Source organism: Pieris rapae, chromosome 17, assembly GCF_905147795.1.
Source record: "Pieris rapae chromosome 17, ilPieRapa1.1, whole genome shotgun sequence".
Classification (NCBI taxonomy): domain Eukaryota; kingdom Metazoa; phylum Arthropoda; class Insecta; order Lepidoptera; family Pieridae; genus Pieris; species Pieris rapae.
Window position 1 is genome coordinate 6,633,290 of NC_059525.1, and position 26,492 is coordinate 6,659,781.

General features: G+C 31.6%; 4 protein-coding genes and 2 non-coding genes across 6 annotated transcripts; 3 read left to right on the forward strand and 3 right to left on the reverse strand.

The window, feature by feature from the left end:
- Positions 1-1,417: 1,417 nt before the first annotated feature.
- Positions 1,418-10,579, reverse strand: LOC111001582 (centrobin). Its single transcript, XM_022271519.2, has 9 exons — positions 8,766-10,579; positions 7,128-7,361; positions 6,627-6,881; positions 5,963-6,166; positions 5,271-5,497; positions 4,854-4,956; positions 3,366-3,504; positions 2,483-2,646; positions 1,418-1,957 (listed from the first exon to the last, which is right to left on the reverse strand). Exons 1-9 carry the CDS (start codon positions 9,942-9,944, stop codon positions 1,790-1,792), a joined length of 2,673 nt encoding a protein of 890 aa, XP_022127211.2. The 5' UTR covers positions 9,945-10,579; the 3' UTR covers positions 1,418-1,789.
- A 396-nt stretch (positions 10,580-10,975) lies between these two features.
- LOC111001584 (trafficking protein particle complex subunit 1) lies at positions 10,976-11,737 on the reverse strand. The gene is made up of 2 exons (XM_022271522.2): positions 11,535-11,737; positions 10,976-11,417 (listed from the first exon to the last, which is right to left on the reverse strand). The coding sequence occupies exons 1-2, from the start codon at positions 11,631-11,633 to the stop codon at positions 11,079-11,081; spliced, it is 438 nt and encodes a 145-aa protein (XP_022127214.1). The 5' UTR covers positions 11,634-11,737; the 3' UTR covers positions 10,976-11,078.
- Positions 11,738-12,022: 285 nt separating this feature from the next.
- LOC111001583 (mitochondrial import inner membrane translocase subunit Tim17-B) lies at positions 12,023-13,527 on the forward strand. The gene is made up of 4 exons (XM_022271520.2): positions 12,023-12,176; positions 12,304-12,456; positions 12,628-12,805; positions 12,889-13,527. Exons 2-4 carry the CDS (start codon positions 12,313-12,315, stop codon positions 13,059-13,061), a joined length of 495 nt encoding a protein of 164 aa, XP_022127212.1. The 5' UTR covers positions 12,023-12,176; positions 12,304-12,312; the 3' UTR covers positions 13,062-13,527.
- A 3,463-nt stretch (positions 13,528-16,990) lies between these two features.
- LOC111001581 (epidermal growth factor receptor substrate 15 homolog) lies at positions 16,991-21,954 on the forward strand. The gene is made up of 8 exons (XM_022271517.2): positions 16,991-17,109; positions 18,565-18,639; positions 19,010-19,138; positions 19,914-20,015; positions 20,544-20,675; positions 21,030-21,194; positions 21,488-21,625; positions 21,789-21,954. The coding sequence occupies exons 1-8, from the start codon at positions 17,107-17,109 to the stop codon at positions 21,879-21,881; spliced, it is 837 nt and encodes a 278-aa protein (XP_022127209.2). The 5' UTR covers positions 16,991-17,106; the 3' UTR covers positions 21,882-21,954.
- A 3,036-nt stretch (positions 21,955-24,990) lies between these two features.
- On the forward strand, positions 24,991-25,064 carry Trnat-agu. The gene has a single exon. It is a non-coding gene; the product is annotated as a tRNA-Thr (tRNA).
- Positions 25,065-25,424: 360 nt separating this feature from the next.
- Positions 25,425-25,498, reverse strand: Trnat-agu. The gene has a single exon. It is a non-coding gene; the product is annotated as a tRNA-Thr (tRNA).
- Between the last annotated feature and the right edge of the window lie 994 nt (positions 25,499-26,492).

Sequence of the window (26,492 nt, forward strand, 5' to 3'; positions counted from 1 at the left end):
GAAAAAGGAAATATATAAAATAATATAAAATGCATTCTCGCCTTATTAATATTTCTGAGTATGTCATTACATCGTAAATACAGTTTGATACACAGTGTAAACTGTACTTTAGTTCAGAGTGCAATTAGGTTCTATTAAGAAGATTAATTTCTTGGTTAGTAGCAAACTATCATATATAATTTCATTACTAATTTTATTAGTTTTGTTATTCTGCATGATTAAATCATATTTAAATCTATTTAGGAAGCATTAAAAATGTATTCACGGCGCATTTTATTGCGAAATTGTATATTTTCCTATTTATCATACATATTTATATTTGTTAAGAGTTTATCTTTTTTATTTGTAAGTTCTTGCCTCTGATTATTGTGATTAATAAAAATAAGTGTAAAAATAGTTGTATTGATCGTGATGCCATCGTAATGTTTTATTTGTATAAACTGGCATTTCTTTGAAATAAAGGGGTATATTAACATGTTTATATGACTTTTATTGTTACTGAGCTTCACCATATATTTGATTTTCTTCTCTAAGTAAATCGCGGTTGTCTGGAAGAGAGCGCTTGAAAGCTATTTTGATTGTACTGTATTTCGTGAAACGAAGTGTAAATAATTAAACCACAATTTTACCAGCATTAAGTGAACAAAAGTATTTAATAAATAAATCAGTGCAGCACTACAACCTCTTTATGACTTGGCCTCAAATTTCTGAATCTTTTTTGTTTCATGATCATTTTTAAATCTTATAGGCAAGTAGGTGATCAGCCTCCAGTGCCTGACACACGTCGTCGGCTTTTTTTGGGTCCGAGAGGCTGAAGCCACTAGGCCAACACTGCTCTTAAAATAAAAGTATTTACAGTATTAAAATTACCATAAAAATAACTTAAGCAAATTTTAGATCAAGGGTTTGTATTAAGTCGCTGTATTTGATAACAATAAGACCCAGTTATCCATCCTATTAGAGGTATTAGCTTCAGATTCTTTTCTTCGATCATTTTTTTATGGACCGGTGATTAGCCGTCACCTGCATACAAGTAGATTTTTATGTCTAGCACATGCCGGTGTTATATTTATCGTCCCTCTACGTGCAAGTGTTAATCTTTACGCAGTGAAATCTCTATAAGACGAAAAAGACAACGAAGGGGACTACTCATATTTGGTCGTAAGAGCCGATGACATTGTTATTAAGAACCTAATACAGTAGAACAGCCGGGACCTTTGATTTTGGTATAACCGGTATGTTCTAAAGTATAAACGATGTCGTCGTAAACGGTTTGGACTGTATTTGTATTATAAACATTAAATATCCATATTACTGGTACGCTACTATCCATATCTACTAAATATACTTTTTCATCAACAAACGACTGGATAGATAGGGGCCATAAGTGCTTTGGAATTAAAATTAAAAAAAGTCATATTCATCAAAACTTTAATATTATAAACAGAACATACAAATAATACCTTAACTTACACATAAAATATAACATTTGATACAATATTAAACGTGACAAAATATGAATAATAACATGGGCGGAGTCATGAGGTTAAAAGATACAAATTCATTTCTAGAACTACATAAAACGAGTAACTTTTAAAATGAGGTCATCAATTCAACATATAGTTTATTTCTCTAGGTAGACTTTATTCGATTAGCCATTTTTTCCTTTAGCGGTTGTTGCCTATAGAAAATCGTTTATAATAAGGCCGTTGCATTTAATACAGAATTTTATGTTTTAACTTGAAATCAACAAATTATATTATACACAGAAATTTTCCTTTTCATATATTTACGACTTCCAAGGTGGTTTGTTAGAATGTTTCCTATCTTTTTTGTCAAGTCGGTCAAACTTTTCCATTAAATCAGATCGGTTAGCACGATCACTTGTTGGCGGTTCATTGATTTGTCTATCTCTAGATGGTTCACTCACGTCGAAATTCGGTGGTTTTGTTAAAAGCTGAAAAATATTTAATCTTAAATCTCTGTCGTTAAATTATACATACTAATATTTACTAACATTATTGATACATATTACAATGGCCCTACAACCTTTGAGATCTAGGCCTCAGATTTCGGCAAGTAGGTGATTCGCCTCTTGTGCCTGACACACGCCGTAAACTTTTTGAGTATAAGGCATGTAGGATTCCCTATAATGTTTGCCTTCACCAAAAAAAGTTTGATGAGAACCACATGGTGAAGTCACTAGGCTAACACTGCTCTGCTGATAAGTCATATAAAAACCTATAGTGTTTATTTATTAATACATACGGTTTTACTCGTAAAATGGAAATACGCTCAGCCCACTATTACAATGGAAAAGAACCACAAAATACTATTTTAAACATGACATACACAAAGAGATCATACAAATATTAAACAAAACAAACATGAAATAAAACAAAAAATTAGTATGACATGATTTTTTTAAAATTATATTTGTATTTATTTTTTAATTATTTTTGCTTACTGATTGATTACTTACCATTTTCACGTAATGTTGGAGTTCAGTATCGCTAAGATCTTCGAAGTTGAGGTCCCGCGAATGCGACAGACCCTGCGGTCTATCATCTCTGAGTAATTTCTCACTCGGCATTGTTAACGGGGGAATCTTGGGCGGGACATATTCATGCGGATGTGGGGTGCACACTGAAAATAATCGTCATATATAATGTCGTTATAATAAATTTTATGACACAGATAATACATGATAATGACATTTTTATACAGGAAATTGTCTTTATCAGATTTGTATGTAAATAAAGAAATTTCACGACAGATAACAATTGACAACTATCGCGTATTCAAGAGAAGCGACGAAGTAAGATTTATGGACGGGATTGAAACTGAACTGCGGTGAAGCGTTCGCATCATGGCTGTGAGGATGAGTGGCATTTTTAGGTAATGCAATATGAACGTCAATAAAAAGAAGGGCACTGGCAATAAACTCTCCGCTAACCTTTTTAATCGTCAAATTTTTGTTTTACAAATATTTGTAAGGAGCTGCAACCATTACACCATGTTTCACATGAAATCTTTCAGTAATTAACTATAATAATAAAATATATATAAACGAGAAAAAAAACATTTGTATTCTATCAGCAGTAGGCATGGTGAAATAGGAGCACGCATTTACATACTCGTGAGAACAACACGCAAATACGTAGTATAAACAACTAATATCACCGCATACACGAATTCAAGTACGACCAGTCACCACAAGTAGCACCCGTTCACGAGTATGACGCATGAACAGCCTTTATGCTTTAGACTCAAAAAAATGTTGCTTGCTTAAACAGAAAGCCGTACTGCCTATCTATAAAAAAAGTATCAGAAATCATGAACATACATAAAAAAGAGAAACATACTCGCATCGGTCCTGTCCAACTCTCCCCTATGAGTGGGCAATGTCAATATCCTCAATGCCTGTCTCCATTGCGCTTCCATCACGCCGTGCAATTGCGACGCCAATTCGCCGCGTTTACGTCGGTAATTGTCAAGTTTGCTCTGAAATAAAGATATACGTCATTCGAATTAACGTTTTACTCTCAAAATCAACTTTAGCTGGTTGGCCATGATGTCCAATGTAAAAATTCTTTCCATATACAACAACAACGATTAATATAATCTTCTTATATATAAAATTCTTGTGTCACGGGGTTAGTAACCGAACTCCTCCGAAACGGCTAGACCGATTCTCATGAAATTTTGTATGCGTATTGGGTAGGTCTGAGAATCGAACAACATATATTTTTCATCCCCCTAAATTTTTTTATCTATTTTTTAGACAAAACTTTTCGTTTTTATTTTTTTACGATACACCATACAAAAAAACATGCAAACACAAATTTTCACCCCTCTACAATCATCGTTTGCCGTCAGGGTTTGGGTCAGCTAGTAATATATAATATTAATTGCGTGTCACGTTGTTTGTCCGCTATCGACTCCTAAACTACCGAACCGATATCAATCAAATTTGCACACCGTGTGCAGTTTAATCTAACTTAAAAGATAGGATATACATCTCAATTTATACCCGCAATATTATTTTATTGCAAATATTTGTTATTGTTTATTGTTATGCCGAGTCTGCTAGTATATTTATATATTCCTCAAACAAATACAACGTTTGATATATTTTATATATTACGTGTACTTTATATTTCTCAAACGTTTCGTATATTGATTTTCAACTATGACGGAAATCCTCTATATATTTTCAATTTTTATTTATTGATTCTAACTGCAATACAATTCTACCAAAAAGAAACGTACGTTTTATATAAGGGGGCGTCCATAAATAACGTGAGGTATTTAAGGGGGGGAGGGGGTCGAGTCAAATATCACGGAATTTTAATTTTTCTGATCGAAAAAAATCGTTCGCACAAGGGCGTCTCTTGTGAGACGCGAAGTGCAGGACGGAAGCTACACTGGAGTGAACGAAGTACGAAGTAAAGGTCCTCGCCTTCCCCGGTTAAGACGTTTTTTTACCCTAGTCTGTTGTTTATTGCTACTGTTATTATTTTTGGCCGCACGGGCGGCTTTTAATTTGTCGTTTGCTTTTGTCATTGGATCATCCGGATCCGTTAGTACGTGTCGGGGTCTCCTGCGAGCCTCTTTAGTCGGGAATAATATTGAATATATAGAGCTTGGTGGGACATCGCATTATATAGAAGCCACGTGCTTCTATGTGTGCGTTGCGTATACGCGCATTAGCCGTAGTGTGACATTGTTTACGCCAACGCGAGTCTGTCGCGTTATAGTACCTAGACTAATAATGGATATTTCAAGTCAGTTTAATTTAAATAACATTTCATTTAGTAAAATTTATAAATACACCTTTCTGAATATTATACCTCAAGCAAGCCAATCTTCTCATGTGCCTGCGCTAGCTGCAGACGACAGAGCTTGATTTCCTCCCGCTGTTTCTCTTCAAGCACGTTTATTTCTAAACGATGTCTGAAAATAAAAGATATTTCTTTTATTTTTCCAGTAATAAGCAGTAATATAGAAATCCAGTACTATAAAATAAAAAGGTCAAATCTCTTCCAGGCGACCAGTGTGAGTAAAAAAAATCTGGAGTTTTCCATAAAATATAAACATTATCTAACACTTCCGATACTTTTATGCTATATTTTTTGGATTCGATTCCCGAAAAGAGAACAACGGTTTTGGATTATAAAATATAAAGAAAATGTATTTAAAACATATAGAGAGATGCACCAAAATTTTCAAGTTTAATGTTATCCGGAATATCTTCAATATTTACTTACTGTTCTTCTATCCGAGCGATTTGTTTATTAAAGCTATCGACAATTCCGTGTTCCTTACTCCTTGCAGCACTATCCATTTCCCTTTCAGCCATTTCCAGCTGTCGTTGGAACTCCTGCAATTTGCCTAAAACGGCTTCTTCTAGCTGCTGCTGATAATGATTCTTTAGCTCTGTTTTCTGCAGTTCTAAATGTTTGCGGAGGGATTTTGTCTCGTTGTCGAGGGTATCCTGAAAAGGTATTTTACATACATTTAACAATAAAAGTCACGATAACTGATATAAAAAAACAATTAGCAACAATCATTGGTCTTAACATCTGTAGCAGTTTCGTCGATACATTGATTTTGGTTTAAGAAATTTTGATTTATGAGTTTAAAAACATTTACTAAGGTTTCCTAACAATGTTTTGATTCAAGCAAGTGATAATTCCAGACGAAGAAAGGTTTAATGGGGCACAGCTGTGATTTTTTTAGCAGGGTTAGGGGTCGCTCAGGCCCTTAAGCTTCCTTATGATGGTACTGATTTGATGGTATGGCTACTTTGGAAAAAAATAAGTTTGTACAATATATGCTATTATTTTTGAAAGGCTTTTGCTAAATCTTGCCAAAAAGAGGGGGGGGGGGGGGGAAAAAAAGTAAATCTGCTTCAGTAATACTTGAAAGGCCCTAGGGTTGCATCTATTAATATACTTACACATTTCCTCAACAATTCACTGAGTTGATTTTGACTATCACATAGTTGTCGTTCCAGTAAGTTGCATCTCGATCTCTCCTCATTAACTTTTTCTTTAACCACATCTCTTTCTTGCTCAACTAAATTTTTAGTCTCTTCAAAAGCTTGGAGTTTCTGGTTCAATTCATTAAGTCTACTCTTTGTTAGTTCATGCTCATGTTTTTCCTGAAATTTATTCATATTAATTTATTTAAAACACAACAAACAGTTTATATCAAACTACTGCCGGAACCAAAGCTGTGCATTTTGCTTACTCGGACTTTCATTCTGCCTTGATAGCCTTTTGTCTATAATTTCAAGGCAGGCACTCTCTATACAATTTTAAGTATTTAGTATTTCACATAGCAGTCATGGCATTTAATTATTTATCACAAATAGAGCCATCCAACACCTTTAACTAAACACGATTTGATTACATTATTTTAAATAATTATTTACTTGTTGCTTGAAATTCAATAAAAGATTTAAAGCCTAATTGTTCCTGTTTACTGTAGTTGCCTACAATAGAGCGCTGGCCATTGCACACTTAAGTATTAAATATTCTCTTTGATCAGGATTTTTAATGTAACAGTGTGATGAGTAAATATGAGCCACTTTTGGATTTAAAATATATATATATCTTTACCTTTTCAACTGCCTCTTCAAGATTCTTCACACAGTCAGTAGACTGTTTATTCAACCTCATTACCATTTCATAATTCTCCTTAAAGACAACAATCTCTCTGTCTTTGTTCTTCACCACCTCATCCTTACTTGCAAGTCCTTTTTCTAAGCATTCTTGCATTTCCTTCTTTTCAGCTGACAATTGTTTACATTTCTCTTGATAGTCATGGGCCAAATTCAAAGCTTTGTACAGTTCTGATTCAAAATGATTTGTTTTCTAAAAAATTCAATCATTTAGCTTATTTAGAAAAAAAAAATTTATTAACTTATATGTATGTATGACTTTTATATTTGTAATGTTTTACACATTACAAGTAAAACTATGCATCCAAAAAAAAATGTGATGAACTATTTCAACTAAAATTTAACTTTTTTTACTTCATTTCAGAGGAAGAGAGACACTTTAGTTAAAAGAGTATATTTGTATATAGAGGAGAGAGGAATAATTTGTGTACTCGATTACCTTCTGAGCATCTTCAGCTACCAGCTTAAAGTTATCTACTTCCCGCATCATTTTCTCAAGAGCACTTCGATGTCTCTCTTCTGCTTTATCTAGGCTACATGTTAGTTTCAACCAGGATTCACGTAACTTTGATATAGCAGCATCCTTAGCTTTATCAACTTTGATAGCAACAGCCAATTTTTCTTGTTGTTCTAACATTTTTCTTTGCAATTGTTGAATCATGGCTTCACAGTGCTGTAAGCCGGTAAATTACATTAACAGAAGCCTTTTTCAAATTTTTGCTAAACACAATACTAAAATAAATAGAACATAAATCATAAGAAATAGTAATTTTGCACAAACACCAAAACAAAATAAAAAAGTTCAAAATAAATGTATAACATACACATAGGATTATGATTTTAATATCATTTTGATTTTTACTTCTAGTACATGTCATTCTTGTAAATATCCATTGAGTATCCATCCAACTTATTAGAGAAGAGAGTGTAGTTTTTGATACTATAACTACTATATTATTATAAATGTAATTTAGGAAAATCAGATCAAGGAAATTTAGTAATTTAATTCTGTATAAATTATCCAGAAGCTTGCACATCCCTCCTACACGAATTTTGCTCCCATTGGAACTGAAGCTGAATGAATTCTAAAAAACTTAATGGACATACTTTACTTTTTACTTCGTAAAATATAAGACAAATGATGGATGCAATATATTACTAAATTTATATTGAAAATGATATTTCCAATTTTAGAGATATTTCATTTTAGAATAATAATTAGTTTAGAATAATAATACATTACAAAGGCCATATGCCTTTGTATTGTATTATTATTCTAAACTGCACTGGAAAAAGAAACTGCCAGTTTATGAAACAAATATATGTCTGTTTCACAAAAAAATTTACATTGCAATTGTACTAATAACCCTTCAAATCAAATTAATTGTTAGTTTCACAGGAATTTTATTTATTTATTACATTTATTTATTCATAAGAAGATTCACAGCACAATACAAAAATAGATGAATATATACATAACAACATGGGCCAATTATAAATCTTCACAAATAGTTTAATTTAAATGAATATATATAACAAGAAGGTACCTAAACATTTCAAAAAATTTTAGTGTTAAACAAAACAATAACAATAAATAGAAAAACAGAATTTAATTTGTTGACAATGAAAATGAAGTCAATACATTTCATTCATCTTGGTTAAAATAATTTTGTACCAGAGCTCTCCTTGCTGCCTCCACACTCCAAGCTAACATATCAATGTCCACCGTTGAGTTATTGAATTTGTTTTTTTTTTTTTTTTTTTTTTTTCTATATACATGTGTCTTCACTGAGACATCATGGAACATTACGATCTAGCCTAACTTAAGACTAATAAGTAATTTAAGTCTAACCTAATTTACTAAAAAGGATTATTATATAAGTGAGTGTCCAATAACACTACTTACAGTCTCTATTAAAGGGAAGAAGACACTCTGTTCTTGTGTTCTATGTTGCAGACACTCTTTAGCACTTGATATTTACGTACATTATATTGAATTTGTTTGCTGCCCTAACCATAAAGTTCCTCCCTCTATAATTTGTGTTTAATGATGTTATATACTATAAAAGAAACATACCTCTCGTTTCAACCGTTCTTCTTCTAACTTGATGTTGTCTGATCTTTCACCTTTTTCAATTTTCTCTCCCCATAGTTCACTTAAGCTTAATAAATCTGTATCTATAGAATCTAACTGGATCTTCAATCGTTCCCTATTTTCATAGTCAAAAGGCCTTAACTGTGGCATTTTAAAATCTTCTTTCTTTACGCCACCATCTTCTGTGGATGTCTGATATTCCTTACTGTAATTTTGAGACCTATAATGCTCTAAAACTTTTGATGCTCTATCATATATTTTGGTTGTTGATGGGTTGAATTCAGAGTAACTTATGGACTGTGAACGTTTTGGAGTAGATGTTGGTTGGATGTCTTTGTCTGAGAAATTTAGTTTGCGAATAGTGGGTGATCGTTCATGCTTTTCCAAGTGATTTTCTGCATCTTGAGATTTACCTTTTGCAGTAGATAAATCATTGGTATTACCTTTAACTAAATATATATACTTATGTAAAATATTAGGAGGAACTGTTCTCTCACTGTTCAATGACAAATCTATGTTATTTTTTAGATCATATTTGTTTGTCATATAGTCACTTGTAGCTCCTATCACATTTTCAGGAATTGTTTCCTCAGGCTTTATTCTAGTTTCTGGTGTTTCATAGGACTCAACTTTTGTAAGAAATTCGTCAATCTCGTTTAATAACAACTTGTCATTCTTCTTACTCGGAGTGGATACTATACTGCTTATATCACCATCCATGCTTTGAGTATCATTTGGTGGTTGGAATCTTATGTATTCAAATCTTAAGTTTCTGTCTTTTCCGGTTTCAATAGTGTCAAGACTCGTCAATGAACTTTTTCTTGCGTTGTCGTTTTTAAAAACCTTACGTCGACGTCGTGGAAATGTAAAACATTTTCTATCAACACTATGTTTTTCGAAACTATCAGAGTCCCACGTTTTTCTTCTAAGTGAATTGATACTTAAGGTAGTTGTGGAATCTAGCTCTAATTTTTCCAACCTAGACTCAAGAGAATGCACTTGATTGGCTAATCTTCCTAGAACATGAGCCGTGCATGAAACCGGTTTGTGTACGACTGTACGCGAAGACTCCAGTAAAGAGTTTTCTGAGTCAGAACTTTGTACGAGGAAGAATTTTGGTGGTATTTGAACAAGAAGGTCAGTATCATCGGTTTCACTCATTACAGCATATTTTAAAATCACTTAATCGTACAGCTAAAGCCATAATAAACAAACATATAATAATAATAGTTTAATTAGTATCTAAGCATTACTTGATAATAACTTAGGTAGTAATCGCCAATTGGTTATAGTATTGAAATTTGTAAATAATAAGTACAGGTTCTCTTCTTCAAAGTCTCGAAATACCGAGAAATTCGTTCCGACTTCGGAGGTTATTGACCGGCTAACCGGCGGCGCTGACCGTTGTTGACATTTCGTCACAAATATTTACTTCTATAATCTATTCCTTAATTCAAAACGTAGACTATGAACTAATGCACAGATATCATTTCTATTCTAATCCGTAGATAGAGTATAGAACCATACCATTGTCCGTCTACGTTCTAATCCCACCGACCTTATTACACAATACATAATTATCAATTAATTATAAGTATTCAAAACCAAACAAGATTAGGTACGTCATATCGTCATAAACGTCACCATTTATTTATTAGTACTCTTACAGTTAACATACGTATAAAACAACACTATACAACTATGCAGTCTATCTCCTTGCACACAATGTTAAATTTGTTAAATGACAGATCACAATTACAAATTTTATCTACTATAATTAATAAGCGTAGGTAAGTTACATCAATAATCTAAAAAAGTTAATAAACAATCCCGTTCATATTTACTAACATGATGATACTACGAATTGCGTTATATGAAACATGGAATCTAAAGGGAGATCCCTTTGGATTCCATGTTTATAATAGATCATTTTCAAATTAAAAGTGGTATGTATTTGTGAATTGATTATATAATGGAACAAAAGCAATAGTTAAAATAGTATCTTAATCAAATAATTTACTTACAAAGTTCTTATTAAATTAATTAATTAATAATAATTTACTTTTATAAACTAGCAAGCATATCTTATGAGATAAAAGCTATGGCTTTTATTAGATATTTTTAACTTTAATGGAACAGCATTCTCACTTTCAATATATGTAAATAAATGTAATAAATTATAAATATTAACATACATTGATTTAATAATAGTCATTATATTTAGGCAATCTTTTATAGTTTTACACAAAACCAAATTACATTTCATCTACAGTGAAATTAATGTATTATTTAATTTCAAGAAGCACGTGCAGCTGTCAATGGTGCCTGTTTGATAAATAAATCTAACTTATTCTTAAATAATTCACTATTAATTGGTTCTCCTATACCACATAGTGGGTTTCTAATTACATACTTAACATAAATATCTGAATAAATCTTTTTCAACAGTTCTCGAATTCCTTGAGCTTGATTATCTGTGTTTACAACAAATTTTATTCCTGATGGAGTCTCCAAACAATGCAAGGTGTACTTAGATGTTTTATAGTTAAGAAATCCTTCCCTTGGGTCTAAAGGAGAAATTTTAGTGACAAATGACTTTATTGAAAATAACATTCCATACATTAGTTTTCCTTCCTGAAAAAGTCATATTATTATGTTTTGTAGAATATGTCCTACAGTAAAGTAAAAAAAAACAATATCTATTAAAGGTTTAAAATAATTATAAGTAAGTATAATCCTCTGTCAGCATACCTCCTCCCTCGACATGCCCGATTGTTTGGTTCTATTCCATTCTCCGTAGTATAAAAGTGTTCCATAACGATCGAAAATATACATGTTATAGATAGTCATATCTGCTATTAATGAAGTTTAATTGGAATTAATTTTTAAATAGCAGAAATCTGTTATCTGACAATAAAGCCTAATATAAATTCATGTTTTGCTTATACTAATAGCACAGACCACACACCAGATTTCAGAGGCCTCAGGCCATAGACCCGTCACAATCCATAAGACCAAATGAAGTCCAGAGTCCAGACTCCAGAATAACTAACGCATAACAAATATTATTATTAACAACTGTTTATAATGTACTTTATGCCGATTAAAAATAATAATATAAGTTCTAAGTACTATACCTAATCTTTTAACTTATACGATAATAATATTTAATGTTTTTTGACATCACACAGATAATAGTAAATAGATATTAGAGTGACTGACTAGTGAGTACTGAGAGTAGTGACTACTGACTTAGTGAGTACTGCCCTATGCCATTGTAAAATATTGAGTTGGGAAACGTGAAAATTTGTTAAAAAAAATAATATTTTAATGGTGACATTGAAAAACTTAATAATAAAAAGAGAATATTTTGTTTTTCTTAGAAAAAAATAGGTAAGTAAAGTGTCTTTTAAAAAATTGCAAATTCTTTTAATTGATCTTTTAACTTTTAAGGTTAGTATTACAAAATCATTATCAACTTTCATAGCCCCATATTTTACTATACACACTATAAATACAGAACCTTATAATGGATGAATATTCGAGAGAGCCCTGTCCTTGGAGGATCCTGGATGATTCTGGTGGCGCTTTCCTGATGGGCGCGATAGGCGGTGGAATATTTCACTCTATTAAGGGCTTCAGAAATGCACCTGTGGGATTTAGCAGGAAAATGGTATATTTAACCCATGATTTTGTTACCACTCAATAGGAGAAATAATTTACTACATGCCTACTATCCAAATTTATACTAAATTTAGCTTTGTGTCATATATTAACTGTTATGTATTTATTAAATTATATATGTATTAACATCATGCTCTGCTCATGCATGCTTATTTTTTAGTTGGGAAGTTTAGCAGCCATGAAAGAAAGATCACCTATAGTAGGTGGCAACTTTGCTGTTTGGGGTGGAATGTTTTCAACAATTGATTGCTCTTTGGTATATTTACGACAAAAGGAGGATCCATGGAATTCTATAATGAGTGGGGCTCTTACTGGTGGCATTTTAGCGGCTAGAAATGGTAAGACTTTGGCTATGATAGAATAATCTTTTTAAATAACTCAATTTACCAAAAATTGTATATAAATTTATGTTTAAATTCAGGTGTACCAGCAATGGCAGGTAGTGCATTAGTTGGTGGAATTCTTCTTGCATTAATTGAAGGAATTGGTATAATGTTTACAAGAATATCAGCTGAGCAGTTCAAGCCACAACAACCAATATTTGAAGACCCGTCTGTGTTAGGACAAAGTCAAGGCCCAAGTTCTTTTCAATAACTTAGTCAAATATTTATCTTATACAAATGTATGCAGGTACAAATGTTGATCTGAATTGTTTTTATAGTTTCATCTTTCTTGCCAGATTAAAAAGTGTTCTTGTAGTGTAAATACTGTTCTCTGGTTTTAAATATACCTTCAGTTCAATATTGTTGTCCCTGTTTTTTTTAAATTTTGTGCATCTGTGATATTATCAGTTATTAGTATAACTGACTTTAAAATTCACTTAAATCTATCCCCCATTACTTAGTTAATATATAAATTCTCATAGTTTTATATCCAAACCAAATTCAACTAAGTTATTTGTTCCCATGTAGTTGAGTTTCGAAAATTAATACTGATGGTGTAGAGACTTATGCTTCCAGTCTTGCTTCACATGCTTATTAATTTTCACATTGTTAATATTTATTATTTGGATTTAGAAATATGAGATGATACTTAGGTAAATATAAAATTAAAATATCAACAGTTGTTTTATCTTAATTCTTGACTTATTATAGTTTTAATACTTTAAAACCCCATAGGAGTGGTTTGTGAAACCTTAATGGACAAAAACAATAATTAATAGTTATTCTCACAATATCAACTTATGTTTAAATGAAGTTCAAGCAAGCAGTTATTAATTTTTCTTTTTTATCTGGGTTATAATATGACAAGTTAATAAGTTATTCAAAACTAATAATACAGTACAGAATAAGTTCAAACAATTAAATTAGTAGTTATAAAGAGATGCAGTACCTGTTGTAACAAAAATACATTGCATCTGTTTAGGAACAAGAAAAGTACAAAACAATATAATTATGTAACATAATATATTGTATTAGTTTTCTCATGTTTTATTGTGTTCATATGTGACATTTGTTGTAAAGTTGTGTGTACATTTTCAAATTCCTTGAGCTTGATTGTGTCAAATAGTCTCCGAACAATGCAGGGTGTCTTAAGATGTTTTAAAGTTAAGAAATCCTTCTTGGTTAAAAGTTTGTAACTTTTTCATATGTATGATCACTATTAAGATTTTTATTGGGATAGGTAAACATGAACTAAATGGATACTTATAAACAAAACTACATATATTGTGTTTTGGTATATATTTTGCTGATTTTTGTTAATACTAGATAACAATCTCCGATAAAAATAGTTTTTAAAGCTGCAAGGTGTTTGTTTTACTCTGAGTTGCGTGCTCACCCATTTTCCTTATTTCTTTAATAACAAGTGCAAGTTTATCTGGACTAACGCCCAGTTCACAGAGTTGAATACATATAGTAAGAGTTTCTGCATCTAACCCAGTGTTGAGAAGTTGTGAAACTTGGTAAAGCATCTGAAACGCTTCTCGGGCTTGACCAATCTGAGCATTTTTTTCTGAAGTCATCTTATTTTGAAATATGATGGGATTTTGAAAATGATGAATTTATATTACAGTTGAAGGATGTAAATTTCAAACAGTAGTTTGACCACAAATAAATATTAACAGAGCATGTCATTGTCACGTTTGACGTTATCAATAATTAGCAGTTAGCACAGATGTCTTAACAACATCAACTATAGAATAGAAATAAAGCAGACCAAACACAAACAAATGTATCAAATAATTTTATACATTCACTTCTTTTACTCCGATTTTTAAAAAAATACCTATCGTTCTTTTTTCCTGAAACACGCCGCAGACTACGACAGACGGGTTCTTCTAATAACATTAAATATATTGTATCTGAAAAATTTAGGTACCTTTATTTCTAATTGAGGTAATAAAACTTACTGAGTTAAGTATATAATTCAACTGCATTTTCAGAACATCAGAACACAGAACTATTGTTTCTTATTAAAAAAAATACGAAATTAGGGACTATGACGTACCTTACGCTAAATTGTTTCGTAAATTTGTGATTGATACTATTACAGACAATAAACATCATTTTAAGAAACACTTTAACGGATTGAAATTATGTATTAATGTAAACTTATAATTATTGAAAAATAATTTTAAATTTATCCGACGTTTCGCGTGCTTTACAGCGTGCGTGATCACGGTGACTTCAATCCGCTTAAAAAGTGTTTTCTTTAAATGTGTAAAAGTTATGTTAGTTATGTTAAGACAATACAATAAACACCAGTCAAATCTAAAGAGGTGGATTAAATTCATCCTCCCCCCTCAAGATTATAACATTCATGTTAACAAATTGGCAGTAAGTAGGTACCACCTAAAGTGTGTGGATATAGAAAAAGTCAGCACGGTTAGCACTGTAAAAATTAAATTTGTAAAGTGAGTTACAGAATCGACCGGCTGTTCCAAAATCATGTCACGCGCTAACTGGTGTTATAATGTTATATAATACTAGTTGACCCGGCGAACTTTGTTCCGCCTTAGACGCTATAAATGAGCAGATTTTTGATTTTATTAAGTTAATTGTTATGTTAGTAATGTGTATGTTAGTCTATCCAAACTTACCAAAATTCCATATTAAATTGAACTTTTAATATTAGGCCTGATGGCTCTAAAGTAACCGTCATGTGAACTCAGAAAATCAGATTTCTTAGATCCTTTAAATTAATTATTTTAAATGTATTGTTTATCAATAAAATAAGATTCACAGAATAATCCGTTTTAAACGTCTTTTTTTTAATCCTTTTTGACTATATTTGCAGCACGCATTCAGTCAATTCTTTGTCAAATGTCTTAAGGTTACATTAAAAAAGTTTAATAATTTTATATGGTGGTTAAGTAATTTTAAATTTTCTATTCTTCTTTTCTTAAATAAGAACCTTCTCCTGATAATAACGAACAAAACAAAAAAAGGATTAGCGAAATTGGTCCAGCCGTTCTGGCGTGATGCCGTGACCAAGGGAAATAGGGATTCATTTTTATATACTTAGAATTTAGATAATGGCTACTGGAAAATCAAATTACGACGATATCTAACTGAACGCAAAAATTATCAATGTAAAAAGTACCTAACCAATGCGCAATTTATTTCATGGTAAAAAGTAATATGGACTAGCAAGTTAAGCAAAGTCTTTAAAAACACTTAACTTTTTGAGAATTATCGTCTCTCATTTAAGAGTTAAGACACTGAATCCGGCACATCGAATTGCTTAAGTGTGCGTGAAATAAGCACGTGGAAGTATTTGCCACGCATTTTTTTATTGACATGTTGCTTGACAATTTGTATGGTGTGAATTAAGAACGAAAACAATACGAGACATATTTTCGCCTTGTGATTAAAAGCGACATTCTTTAGTTGTTTGCCTAAGGAAATATTGATATTTTTTAGGAATGGTTTTTACAGCCTTAAACAGGAGCTCATCTAATGTTTTGTTAAATGATTTGCAGTATTATCTGTTGTATATTTAAAAGCTTTTCTTAATAATAGTATATTTAACATAAAGCGTAGTTTTACTACTACATTTCAGTGAATTTATTTTACATAAGTAGAATGAATTTTTTATAATTATATTGTTTAAAATCGCTCTTTGTTAAACTCTTCTAGGGATATACATACATATAACCACCATTTATGCATAGGTTGGGCAAGAGATTCGATTTAGTGCAAAAGTTGTACCAGAACTTTCTTGAAGATTTTCGCCATTTTCTCTCTGATTACAGGTGAAGAAATATGAAAAACGATACTGTGTTACATTTTATTTACAATTATTATAAATGCTATATAATGTTATTATACTATACAACATATTTAAAATTTACGTTAATACAATATATTATTGAAAGTTTATACAATATATTACACAGCAAAGCTTACGGGAGTGACATTATCAAGCAGATTCGTTATTTATTCTTTATAGTAGATTTTAACATCAAGAGATCTATGTTTAATATAAGAGATCGATATCTTAACTTGGGTGTACATAAAGGCATCTTCGTATTATGTCAAGAAATTTAAGAATTGTGATCAATTCCTTAGTCCTATTTTTACACCAACGCTTGCTCTCCCAAAATAGATAGCGTAGCACATTTCAAACTGTTTAGTTCGTTCTAAATCGTGAACATTCAATATTGTGCATTCCCTTTACATTATTTAATATTCACAACATGGTAAGTTTTTTTAATAATAAGGTATACTCAAAGAGGTTTTAATACGATCCAAATCAGATGTTTCAAAAAGAAAGAGCTTTTGACGTCGGTTTTGAAGTATGTTGTTAAAATACGTGTGCGATGATTAGCGAAAATTATAAAGAGAACAAGTTGCACGTAAATGAAAATGAATGCGACGTAGTTCCTAGTAGTGAATCATTTTTGAGGTCTATTTGGACAAGGATAAAGGATTTCGAGAAACGGCGTGTAATGATACTATATATCTTTTTAATCTCTAATTTTTTCTTCCAACTGCGCATTGTACTTGGTCCTGTCAAAAGAGCTGTTCAGAATTATATTCATTATTTATATTACTGCAGCTCCATTGATATTTTTACTTCACGATTTAAATTAGTGTTTGGATCTTAGTTGTTTAATTAAATAATGGATAATTTTAGCTGGTAGCATTAGGAGAATATATAAGAGTGTGACCAGCAACTTGTGATAAATAATATTTTTGCATGATATAAAAATGTTTTGCTGTTCAAATGGTTTAAAAACCGAACAATATCAAAAATTCCCCGGTTTTACTAGGGGTCTGTCTTACTCGCTACTATTCTTTCCAAGAAATATACAGTGCAGTGTCACCCCGTCCTTTAATGTTGTAATTCAACATTAAAGGACGGGGTGACACTACACAATTTTTTTTTTACAACAGATTTTATTGTTGCTATTTTTCGTTCATTATTTCCATCGTTCTAAACATGCTGTTCCTTTTATCAGCATTAACAAGTTTGTACCATGATCTTTCTTACCAGGATTGTTTAATTATTTTAAACTTTGTTTTTACATTTTGCACTGCAAAACTCTATCATCCTTGCTTAGTTATAACATACAATCTTTTTACATACAAATGTATCTATTGATTATAGAAAAGGTAAACAAATTGACCGTTATTCAAGTTTTGAAACTAATTAATTCCCAAAATGCCATGTCACGTAGTTACGATCGGCTGTTTGAAATTCTAAGTTGACGCGTGATTTGCCCCGAATCGCGGTGATTATGTTTGATATTTGCTGATTCTAATCGTTATCTAGCTTATTTAACTTTCATAATACCATTCATCTGTTTTAAACCATATAAAATCTGTTAAATCGGATTACACCTTTGTTAGTACTACTATAGTCAAATCAAATCAAATCATAAATCATTTATTCATATAGGTAAGATAATGTACACCTATGAACGTCAAAAAATAAGAAATATACATAAAATGATTCTAATTTTACATTAACTACAAGTACCCTTAAACACGCGAAATGTCACTTACTATATTGTAGTGACTCTCGTACCTAGGTACTGCATTCACACGTAATTTTTGAGATAGCGTATAGATAATAATCATATTTTATTTAAAAAATTTATAAGTACCCTTTTTGAGTTTGTATTTATAGTGGATTAATTGTTAATTAACAGGCTGATCAAAGTACGTCTAGTCAAGAGCCGCCTGTCGCTGCACCTGAGACTTCTGTTCAGATCAAAGTGGAATCGGTAATTTTAATTTTGTATAAACCAAGTTAGCACAGTTAGACCAGCGGCTTAAGCGAGCGATTGTCAATAATCAAATCGTATGTTTGTCTCCTGGCTATGTATTAATACATATATGTGCAATGCGCATTTTACAACATATAAAGCTTTATCTTTTAGTGAAGATAAACATCGAGAGGAAATACATTTTTAGACGTAATAAAACAACGTGGCTTCTGCTTTTCTATAAAATATAAAAACGTTGCTTACTCATGTAATATGAATTAAACTAAGTAGTTAGAATCCATCTGTAGTCATTTTTGTATTCTATTATTAAGTTTTGTTGAACTATCTAATCTAATTAACAATTAATGCCTTATAAATATTTTTTTAGTTATCAGAATCGGAATGTTCTTTGCTTTCGGAAAAAGATAGACCGGTAAATCCAGATGGAGACAAAAATGATGTTTTAGTGAAACAGGAACCAGAGGCAAATGGTGATGAGAATGCAGGAAAGCCTTCGGTATGTACCTATATATTGTACATCCATACACTTTATCATTACCATACATTACCATTATAACTATGTATTACCATTTTCAACATTACCGCTATTGTTACATAGAGACGAAGCTGACTTAAAAGTTGATGTCACCTATGATTTCTTTTGAATATACATATATAGTATATGCGTTTTGTTTGGTATTATTTTTATGACATTAAATATATAACAATAATAATAATAATTTAGCCTTTAATTCCGAACTCAGTTACTTAATATATTTTCACTTTATATATACTGGATATCTCGGAATTCGCTGTGCCTCTTGGCAAAGGCCTCCTCTAACCCTTTCCACTGTTCTCTATCTTTTGCGATTAACTATAGATATACCATTTCAATTATGGCGTAGCCATTACACTTATTTCTAAAACGAAATTTTTATTAAAATTGATAGCTTTAACGAAATAAAATGTAAAAAAACGTTTTTCTATCCAGTGACATGGTATATGTCACTTTTACATTCGAGGTGGAAATACATTTGAAACATGCCCTCGAAAGTAAGTTTTGTGCGATTCGAGCCACATTAAATCTTTGCTAATCAGAGCAAACACACACACATTTGCAATCAATATTCCCCAATACCACTTCGATGAGTTTCTATATGGCGGCTTTAGCCAGACTCCGTAGTCGCTTTCGCCACGTTATTCATGTTAACTATGACTTATAATCGACATATATAACTATATAATATAACTGCTAGTAATAATTTAACAGTTATTAACTATATATTTTATAGGAAGAATGGCAGGAACGGGAGCAAGCGTTATTGAAGAGAATTGAAGAGTTGGAAAAGATCAAAACGGAGAGGAGCGAGGATGGACTTCGATTGGAATTAAAAGTAAGTTTTCGATTTTTTTTTCTATTAAGGTCATATAATTTTCAAAAGACGTTTGCCTGTATTAATAAAGTTTTGATTTAAATATAAACAACATTATATCTTAGTAAATGTAGTCCCATCTCCAAATATTTACAGATCTAGTGACTTTAAAAGCTATTTAATATTTCTCCGTTTCCAACTCCGTGTCGTGTCATTTGTTTCATAGCCACCCCGTTTTCATATTAAGTTTCGCGTGATTCCGTCTTTGTGATATTATCGCGAATATTTGATGTTCTATAAAGAAATTGAGTTCAATACTTACATGGTATTACAATAATAAAAATCAGTATTTTCAGTTATTCCGTTTAGATATGATTGACTAATTGAATCAACTATTAGATATTTTAGAGTAGTTCTGTAATTACTAAAGCTTGTTTTATGAATTGATGTCTAGTATTAAAACTATGCGTCAAGTACCTTCATAATACCTGAAGTCCATGTTAGATTTGATTGTAGATTGTTGTATTTTGTGAATTCTTTAAAATTCAGGTCCGTGAAGAAGAGATTGACTTGCTAAGGAGTAGAGTGAAGAATTTAGAAACAGAGTTGCAGGCGGCTCTTTCAAAACCCGCTGGAAAGAACCAGGAAATCATTCAGAACATAAAACAACAGCACGAGGAGGTAAATCTCTATTCTTTTTAATTTAAAAGTAATTTATATGAATTAATTAAAGTTCGTTTATTGCTATACATTTTAAAAGATTGTTAAAAAGATTTTTTGATCAGATTAGTCGGGTCGCAACCCGACAGACTAAACTGATATTATGTAAACTAAATCGTCTAATTACACTTTTATGAGACAAACATTGTTCTACACTTTATATAATACATACTAATAAATCAATAGATCCATTAACTCCCTTACATTTGACTATTTTATGGATATCAATATTTTATGCGCGTACATAGGAAATCAAATATAGTTCGTTAATTTTGATATACATATGTATATGTAACATAAACATTTCTTCCATAGCTCCTAAGCAAGGCGCGTGGCATGATCTTTGACAAAACAAAAATGGTGAAGAACCAAGAATTGCAGATTGAGGCTTTAAATAGCCAGGTGCAATCGCTGAAGGATATCAACAACATCACCAAGGATCTCCTAAATATTAGAAATTCTGAAGTAAAGGCTATGGAGGTAAGAGGCTTGCGTCACTCGCATACTTATATATGGAAATGATGATGCAAATAACTTGGCTCAAGTAGTTTTAATTTCATACATGGCAAAATTCTTACGCCAGAAGTAGTCAAGTAGAATGCAGAGACTAATAATTATTATATATAATTAATGATAATTTTTTTGGCATTATTGAATCATTCTTGCCGCAAGTCTAGGGTCATGGTGGTTGGTGTAAAGCTCTAACCGAAAGATAGAACGAAGGAAAGAAAAGAAAGAAAGAAAATCAATTTAACTGTACTTTCATCTCCCAGGATCGTCTGGAAGCAATGGAAGCCCGATACAAAGCGGAGAAGGAGCGTCACTCGTTAGTTTTGCAGAGGGCACAGACATCATCCGGGCTGAATGATGACCTCAAGAAGGAGTATGAGACGCAACTTGCCATTTTTAAGGTACACTTGCAAATGTATTTTTTTGGACATAGTCTTTATGTTGTTTTGTTAATAAAATATGTATAATTCTCCAAACACTTCCAAAGTCTACGCATAAGAAACTCGCATGCGATGTCCTGACAAATCACACAGCAACACGTCTTCAATATGATACTTTTTTCAGGAATTACGTGTGAAGTATGAACAAAGGGTCCAAGCGTTGGTATCAGAAAATCAACAGCTCAAGGACTTGCGGAAGATGACTACGCCCAGCTAATTATTATTTTGATAATTTAATTAAAAGACTGCCTTCAATGGTTATTTTAACAATAAATTGATTTTTAAATAAATTATATTTTATTGCTGCTCGATTCAAGCTTTACATACATATATTATTAAATGAAATGGTTTCACAGAAAAAGTTGAATTCAAAGTTCGATAATATATCATTAATGAGTTGAAGAATCAGTATTTTAATATTCACAAGGGAAGCTGTCAAAACTTCATTTGATTGAGTATTGGCTTACGGCGCAACCACACGAGCTACGAATCGCACCCTTTACCTTGACAGAATTCCTGAGCGCTCAATACTTTTTGGTCCAAGATTAATTTGGCTCGTGATTTTTAAATCTGTGTAGGGGAAATTTAACACAATCATGACTGATTTATGGCGTCTTATATTATATATATGGCGTGCAGCACTGCGACGCGAGCTGCGAAGCTGGATCTTTTACCTAAGGTTAAGGGCTTTGGTGGACGCGAAACGTGGTTTCATAGGTAATTTATGGCATTTATTGCGGAATTTTCAAATCTTGACGGACGCAAAAGCCTTTTAATTGCTAATCTAGTAAATTTCCTATTGCTAAAGTGTCACTATAGAATCTCTCTATAGGGTTCTGTTGCCTCCTCAACGAGCACTAAACTATTCTGTAACCATTGGATTTGTGTAGAGCTTGGTCAATAGTATAATTTCCAGCATCTTGAAGGGGTTACTGAAAAATAGCCCCTCTCCGTAGTTCATAAGTCCCACACAAGGTTATGTGGTCCCAAACCACCCGAGAAAGCAAACTAATTAAGTAGACTTGAGTCTAATCGTCATATATAAATGAGTTTCATTTTGTAGTTTAAGAGTTACCGTTTGCCATATTAACTCCTCTAAATTGAGAGAGCTTTTTATATCACTAATTAGTCAAGATTACCTCCACACGGTACACCAAGATAGACACGATCTTATGTCATTTTTGTATTATTATTGAAATTAGGTTTATGAAATAATCTCTTCTTCAGTCCGGTTCTTCAAGGCAACTGGTAAGTTAATAGGTCTAGCATGTAGGGGTTCGGCATCGGCCTGGACGTCATCAGTCCCCACTGGCAGAGTGCCAGTCACGATTCACGAAGTTTTTCTTAATTTCTTGGATATCTGCATGTCAAAAAAAACACAGGAAATATTGATAACAAAGTGTCAAACGACGATTTTTTACCTGCAACCCTCTTAGTAAGGAGTCGTTTGTCTCAATGAGTATTTTGTGCGTACTGTTATAATTATAATAATTTTTTTACATTTAAGAAAATCACCGAAACTGTCTCCTAGTCTAACGTGTTATCGATCTTATTAGACGCTGAGGTTCCAAGTACTAATTGTGATCCCAACAGCCTCCGGCTATCCACAATTTAATTCAAGTTCAAGCGTCTCCCGCCCTTAAACATCGATTAACTTACTGAACAAACGATTTGTATTTAAGGGTAATTAACTAGTAATTTTAGGTTAACTAAAATTTTGATTAATAACAAGGAGCAATAAGTAACCAAAAGTCTCTTAATCTCTTAATCTTGTATTGGATTTTGACATACGGCATTCTTTGTTCGCGCTAAGTGTTGTGTCTTGCTTTTGAATATCACAATCCATAGGTTCTAAGTGGGGATACGGCGATACCTAATTGATAGTTATCTGATAATCTATTGTCAAAAATACAATCATGTTACTAAACATATCAATCAAATATAAATTATTTATAATTTTCTTAACCTACATAAAAAACGAAGAAAGAAACTAAATCGTTGTACAAGGAAAGCACCAGCTCTGGGGTCACTGGTACTATCTACCAGGCGCCAACTTATATCTTGATTAGCGCCTGTTCACTAATTAAACACACCCACGTCCCATGAGTCTCTACTCCAAAGGGAACAAAATCAAAGTTGCCGTTTATTAGTTTCCGCCTGCTCTACGGGCGCCCACCTTTTTCAAACATTACAATACGTCGTTCATCATTTACGAAGACGGGTTGCATGAAATCTTTCTTTGATTTTTCTATAACTTTGATGTTATTACAAGCTAAATTTTTACTCTTTTATGCGTGTAATAATTGTGATTTTGTAACATAATTTCTCATAACTTTTGATATCTATTGTATGAAATATGTGATTCATATACGGTATCGTGTTTTTTTCTGTTTACATTGATTTCTTAATACTGTAGTCAACATTTTGCACTATTGTCAATGGTTTCCGCAGCGTATGCCATATAGAATTTTACTAAACATTTTTCCCCAGCATGGGCTATCGAACTTTTGATAATGATCCGTAACTTTTTCCACGTAACTCTAAAGGTCTATATCGTATATCATCAGGGATAATGCAAGATTCTAATAATGAAAGTATTTTTGAAATCGGTACAATAGATTGGGGCCTATTCAATTCTAATAAATTATTTCATATTTATTATATAAGTGCAGTATATATAAAGCTGATAACAACACAACAATCTAAAAAGTAAAACTTATCAAAGACTATTAATAAAGTTCTTTTCTTCGTATATTTTTAGAAGTAATAACTTTAAATCCCAGCTGCCAAACAGAAAATTGAAAGAACTCCGTTAATTGACAGTTTATTTGATCGAGTAACCGCAAAGGAAATTGTTTTCAGTAATTCATCGAAGTCGTAATCCCACGGGATCCTGGATTTAGTATGTTTGTGCTTTTTATTAGGGTCGTGTTTTTGATTTTAACGAATAGGGTGCAATCTATAAACGTCCTTGTATAGATGGGGGATTGGTTCCTAGTAAATATAAATCTAATTTACTAACCCACAAAATATACCAGGTTGTATTATTAAAATTAAGTAATATTAATAAGAACTATTTTATTTTTCTTATTTCAAATTTATCTTTCTCTTATAATAACATTGTTTATTTAGAAGAGATTGACTATCAGGATAAAAACACCATATATTGTTTCACAACTTGGTATTATTGTTTATATTGGAGTGAAGTTTAAAATTATAAAATCTATAATATTTGATATTATGTCACTCATATCATATCATATCATAATATGATAAAAGATAATGACAATTTTGTTATATCCCTTAATTTCGAAGTTATATACATCGGCGCCATGGCTTAGTTGGTTAAAGCGCCTGTCTAGTAAACAGGAGATCCCGAGTTCGAATCTCGGTGGTGCCTAGTTTTTACCCGTTTCTTTTAATTTTCTTTATTATTACGTTAAACCATTTATAAATACTAACATTCAATTTTAAAATATAAATGTTAACATTTACTTTTCAAAAAACATAACAGAGACCATTTATTCTAGATATTGAGACTACGAAAGTGTTACATTACCTAGCTGTTTAAACAATTGTACGCAAACAAATTTATTTTATAGCAGCTATAAATAATTTTATTTAATCTTACTTTATGTTCATTGTCTAATTTATGATAACTAGATTATACCTATGACAAAAAAGTAAATATATAACAATAACACTTACAATAATATTTATATTATAATAAAGAAAAATAAAAAAAAAACAGGAAAAAACTAGGCACCACCGAGATTCGAACTCGGGATCTCCTGTTTACTAGACAGGCGCTTTAACCAACTAAGCCATGGCGCCGATGTACAATTTTTCTAAAATTGTGGACATAATATTAGAAGAAGAACTTAAACCCCTAGATCGAAACATCGCATATTTTTGATTTTTACATAGTAAATTTATATTTAAAGTACTTTTAATTAGAAAGTTTAAAAATATTTTAAGGTATTAAAGCTTTGACAATACTATTAGTAACTCTTCTTATTCCGTTAATGTACAATAATTCAATAACTTCAACCACAATTAAATAAATGCCAATATTTATTTATATTTATGTTGTAAATCTACTTTGTAACTATCAAATCTTCGAATTGCTCCAAGTAACTCTAAGTAAGGAAGAAATAAGAGAAATCTTGGCAGTAATTATGACAAAATTGATAAACATGCCCAAAAACGGAGTATGTATTTAGAAAATACTTTTTTCCCTTAAATTTAAAACGCCTGCTAAAAACTTCGAGCAAAGTTTATATCACGTTAAATATAAATCGGGTGATGGAAGTTTATCTTTCCCTTTACCAAAGTACTTGGGTACGTAATAACGGGATCAATGTTTCGGGCAACCATTAATAATGCAATGTAGATAATCCCCGAACACGTTTCATACATGACAGGCTTCTGTATTGTGACCGTAAATTCAGTTTTACGTGGACTTTAATAGTGTATTAGATGTATATAGATCGCATAAGACTTTATCTTTATCGTATATATGAATTGAAACTAATTTTATTAGTGCAAATACTTTTAAAAATATTTTCATTTTTCATGTTACTACTGAACGCGACCAAGTTATTTTATATAAGTAGTTTGTATTTGTTATGACCATGTCACCTATTTTTATAACTATTTATTTATAATTTGAATTAATTAGAGTGATTAAATTTTTTATCTAATTACAATTGTAATTGTATCATACTATATAAGTTTTGTCACATTAAATATTTCAATTTTTGAAGTTATACTGCTTTTAGCGCGATGGAGAAAAATGATGAGAGTGAATTTTTACAATGCGCGCGCA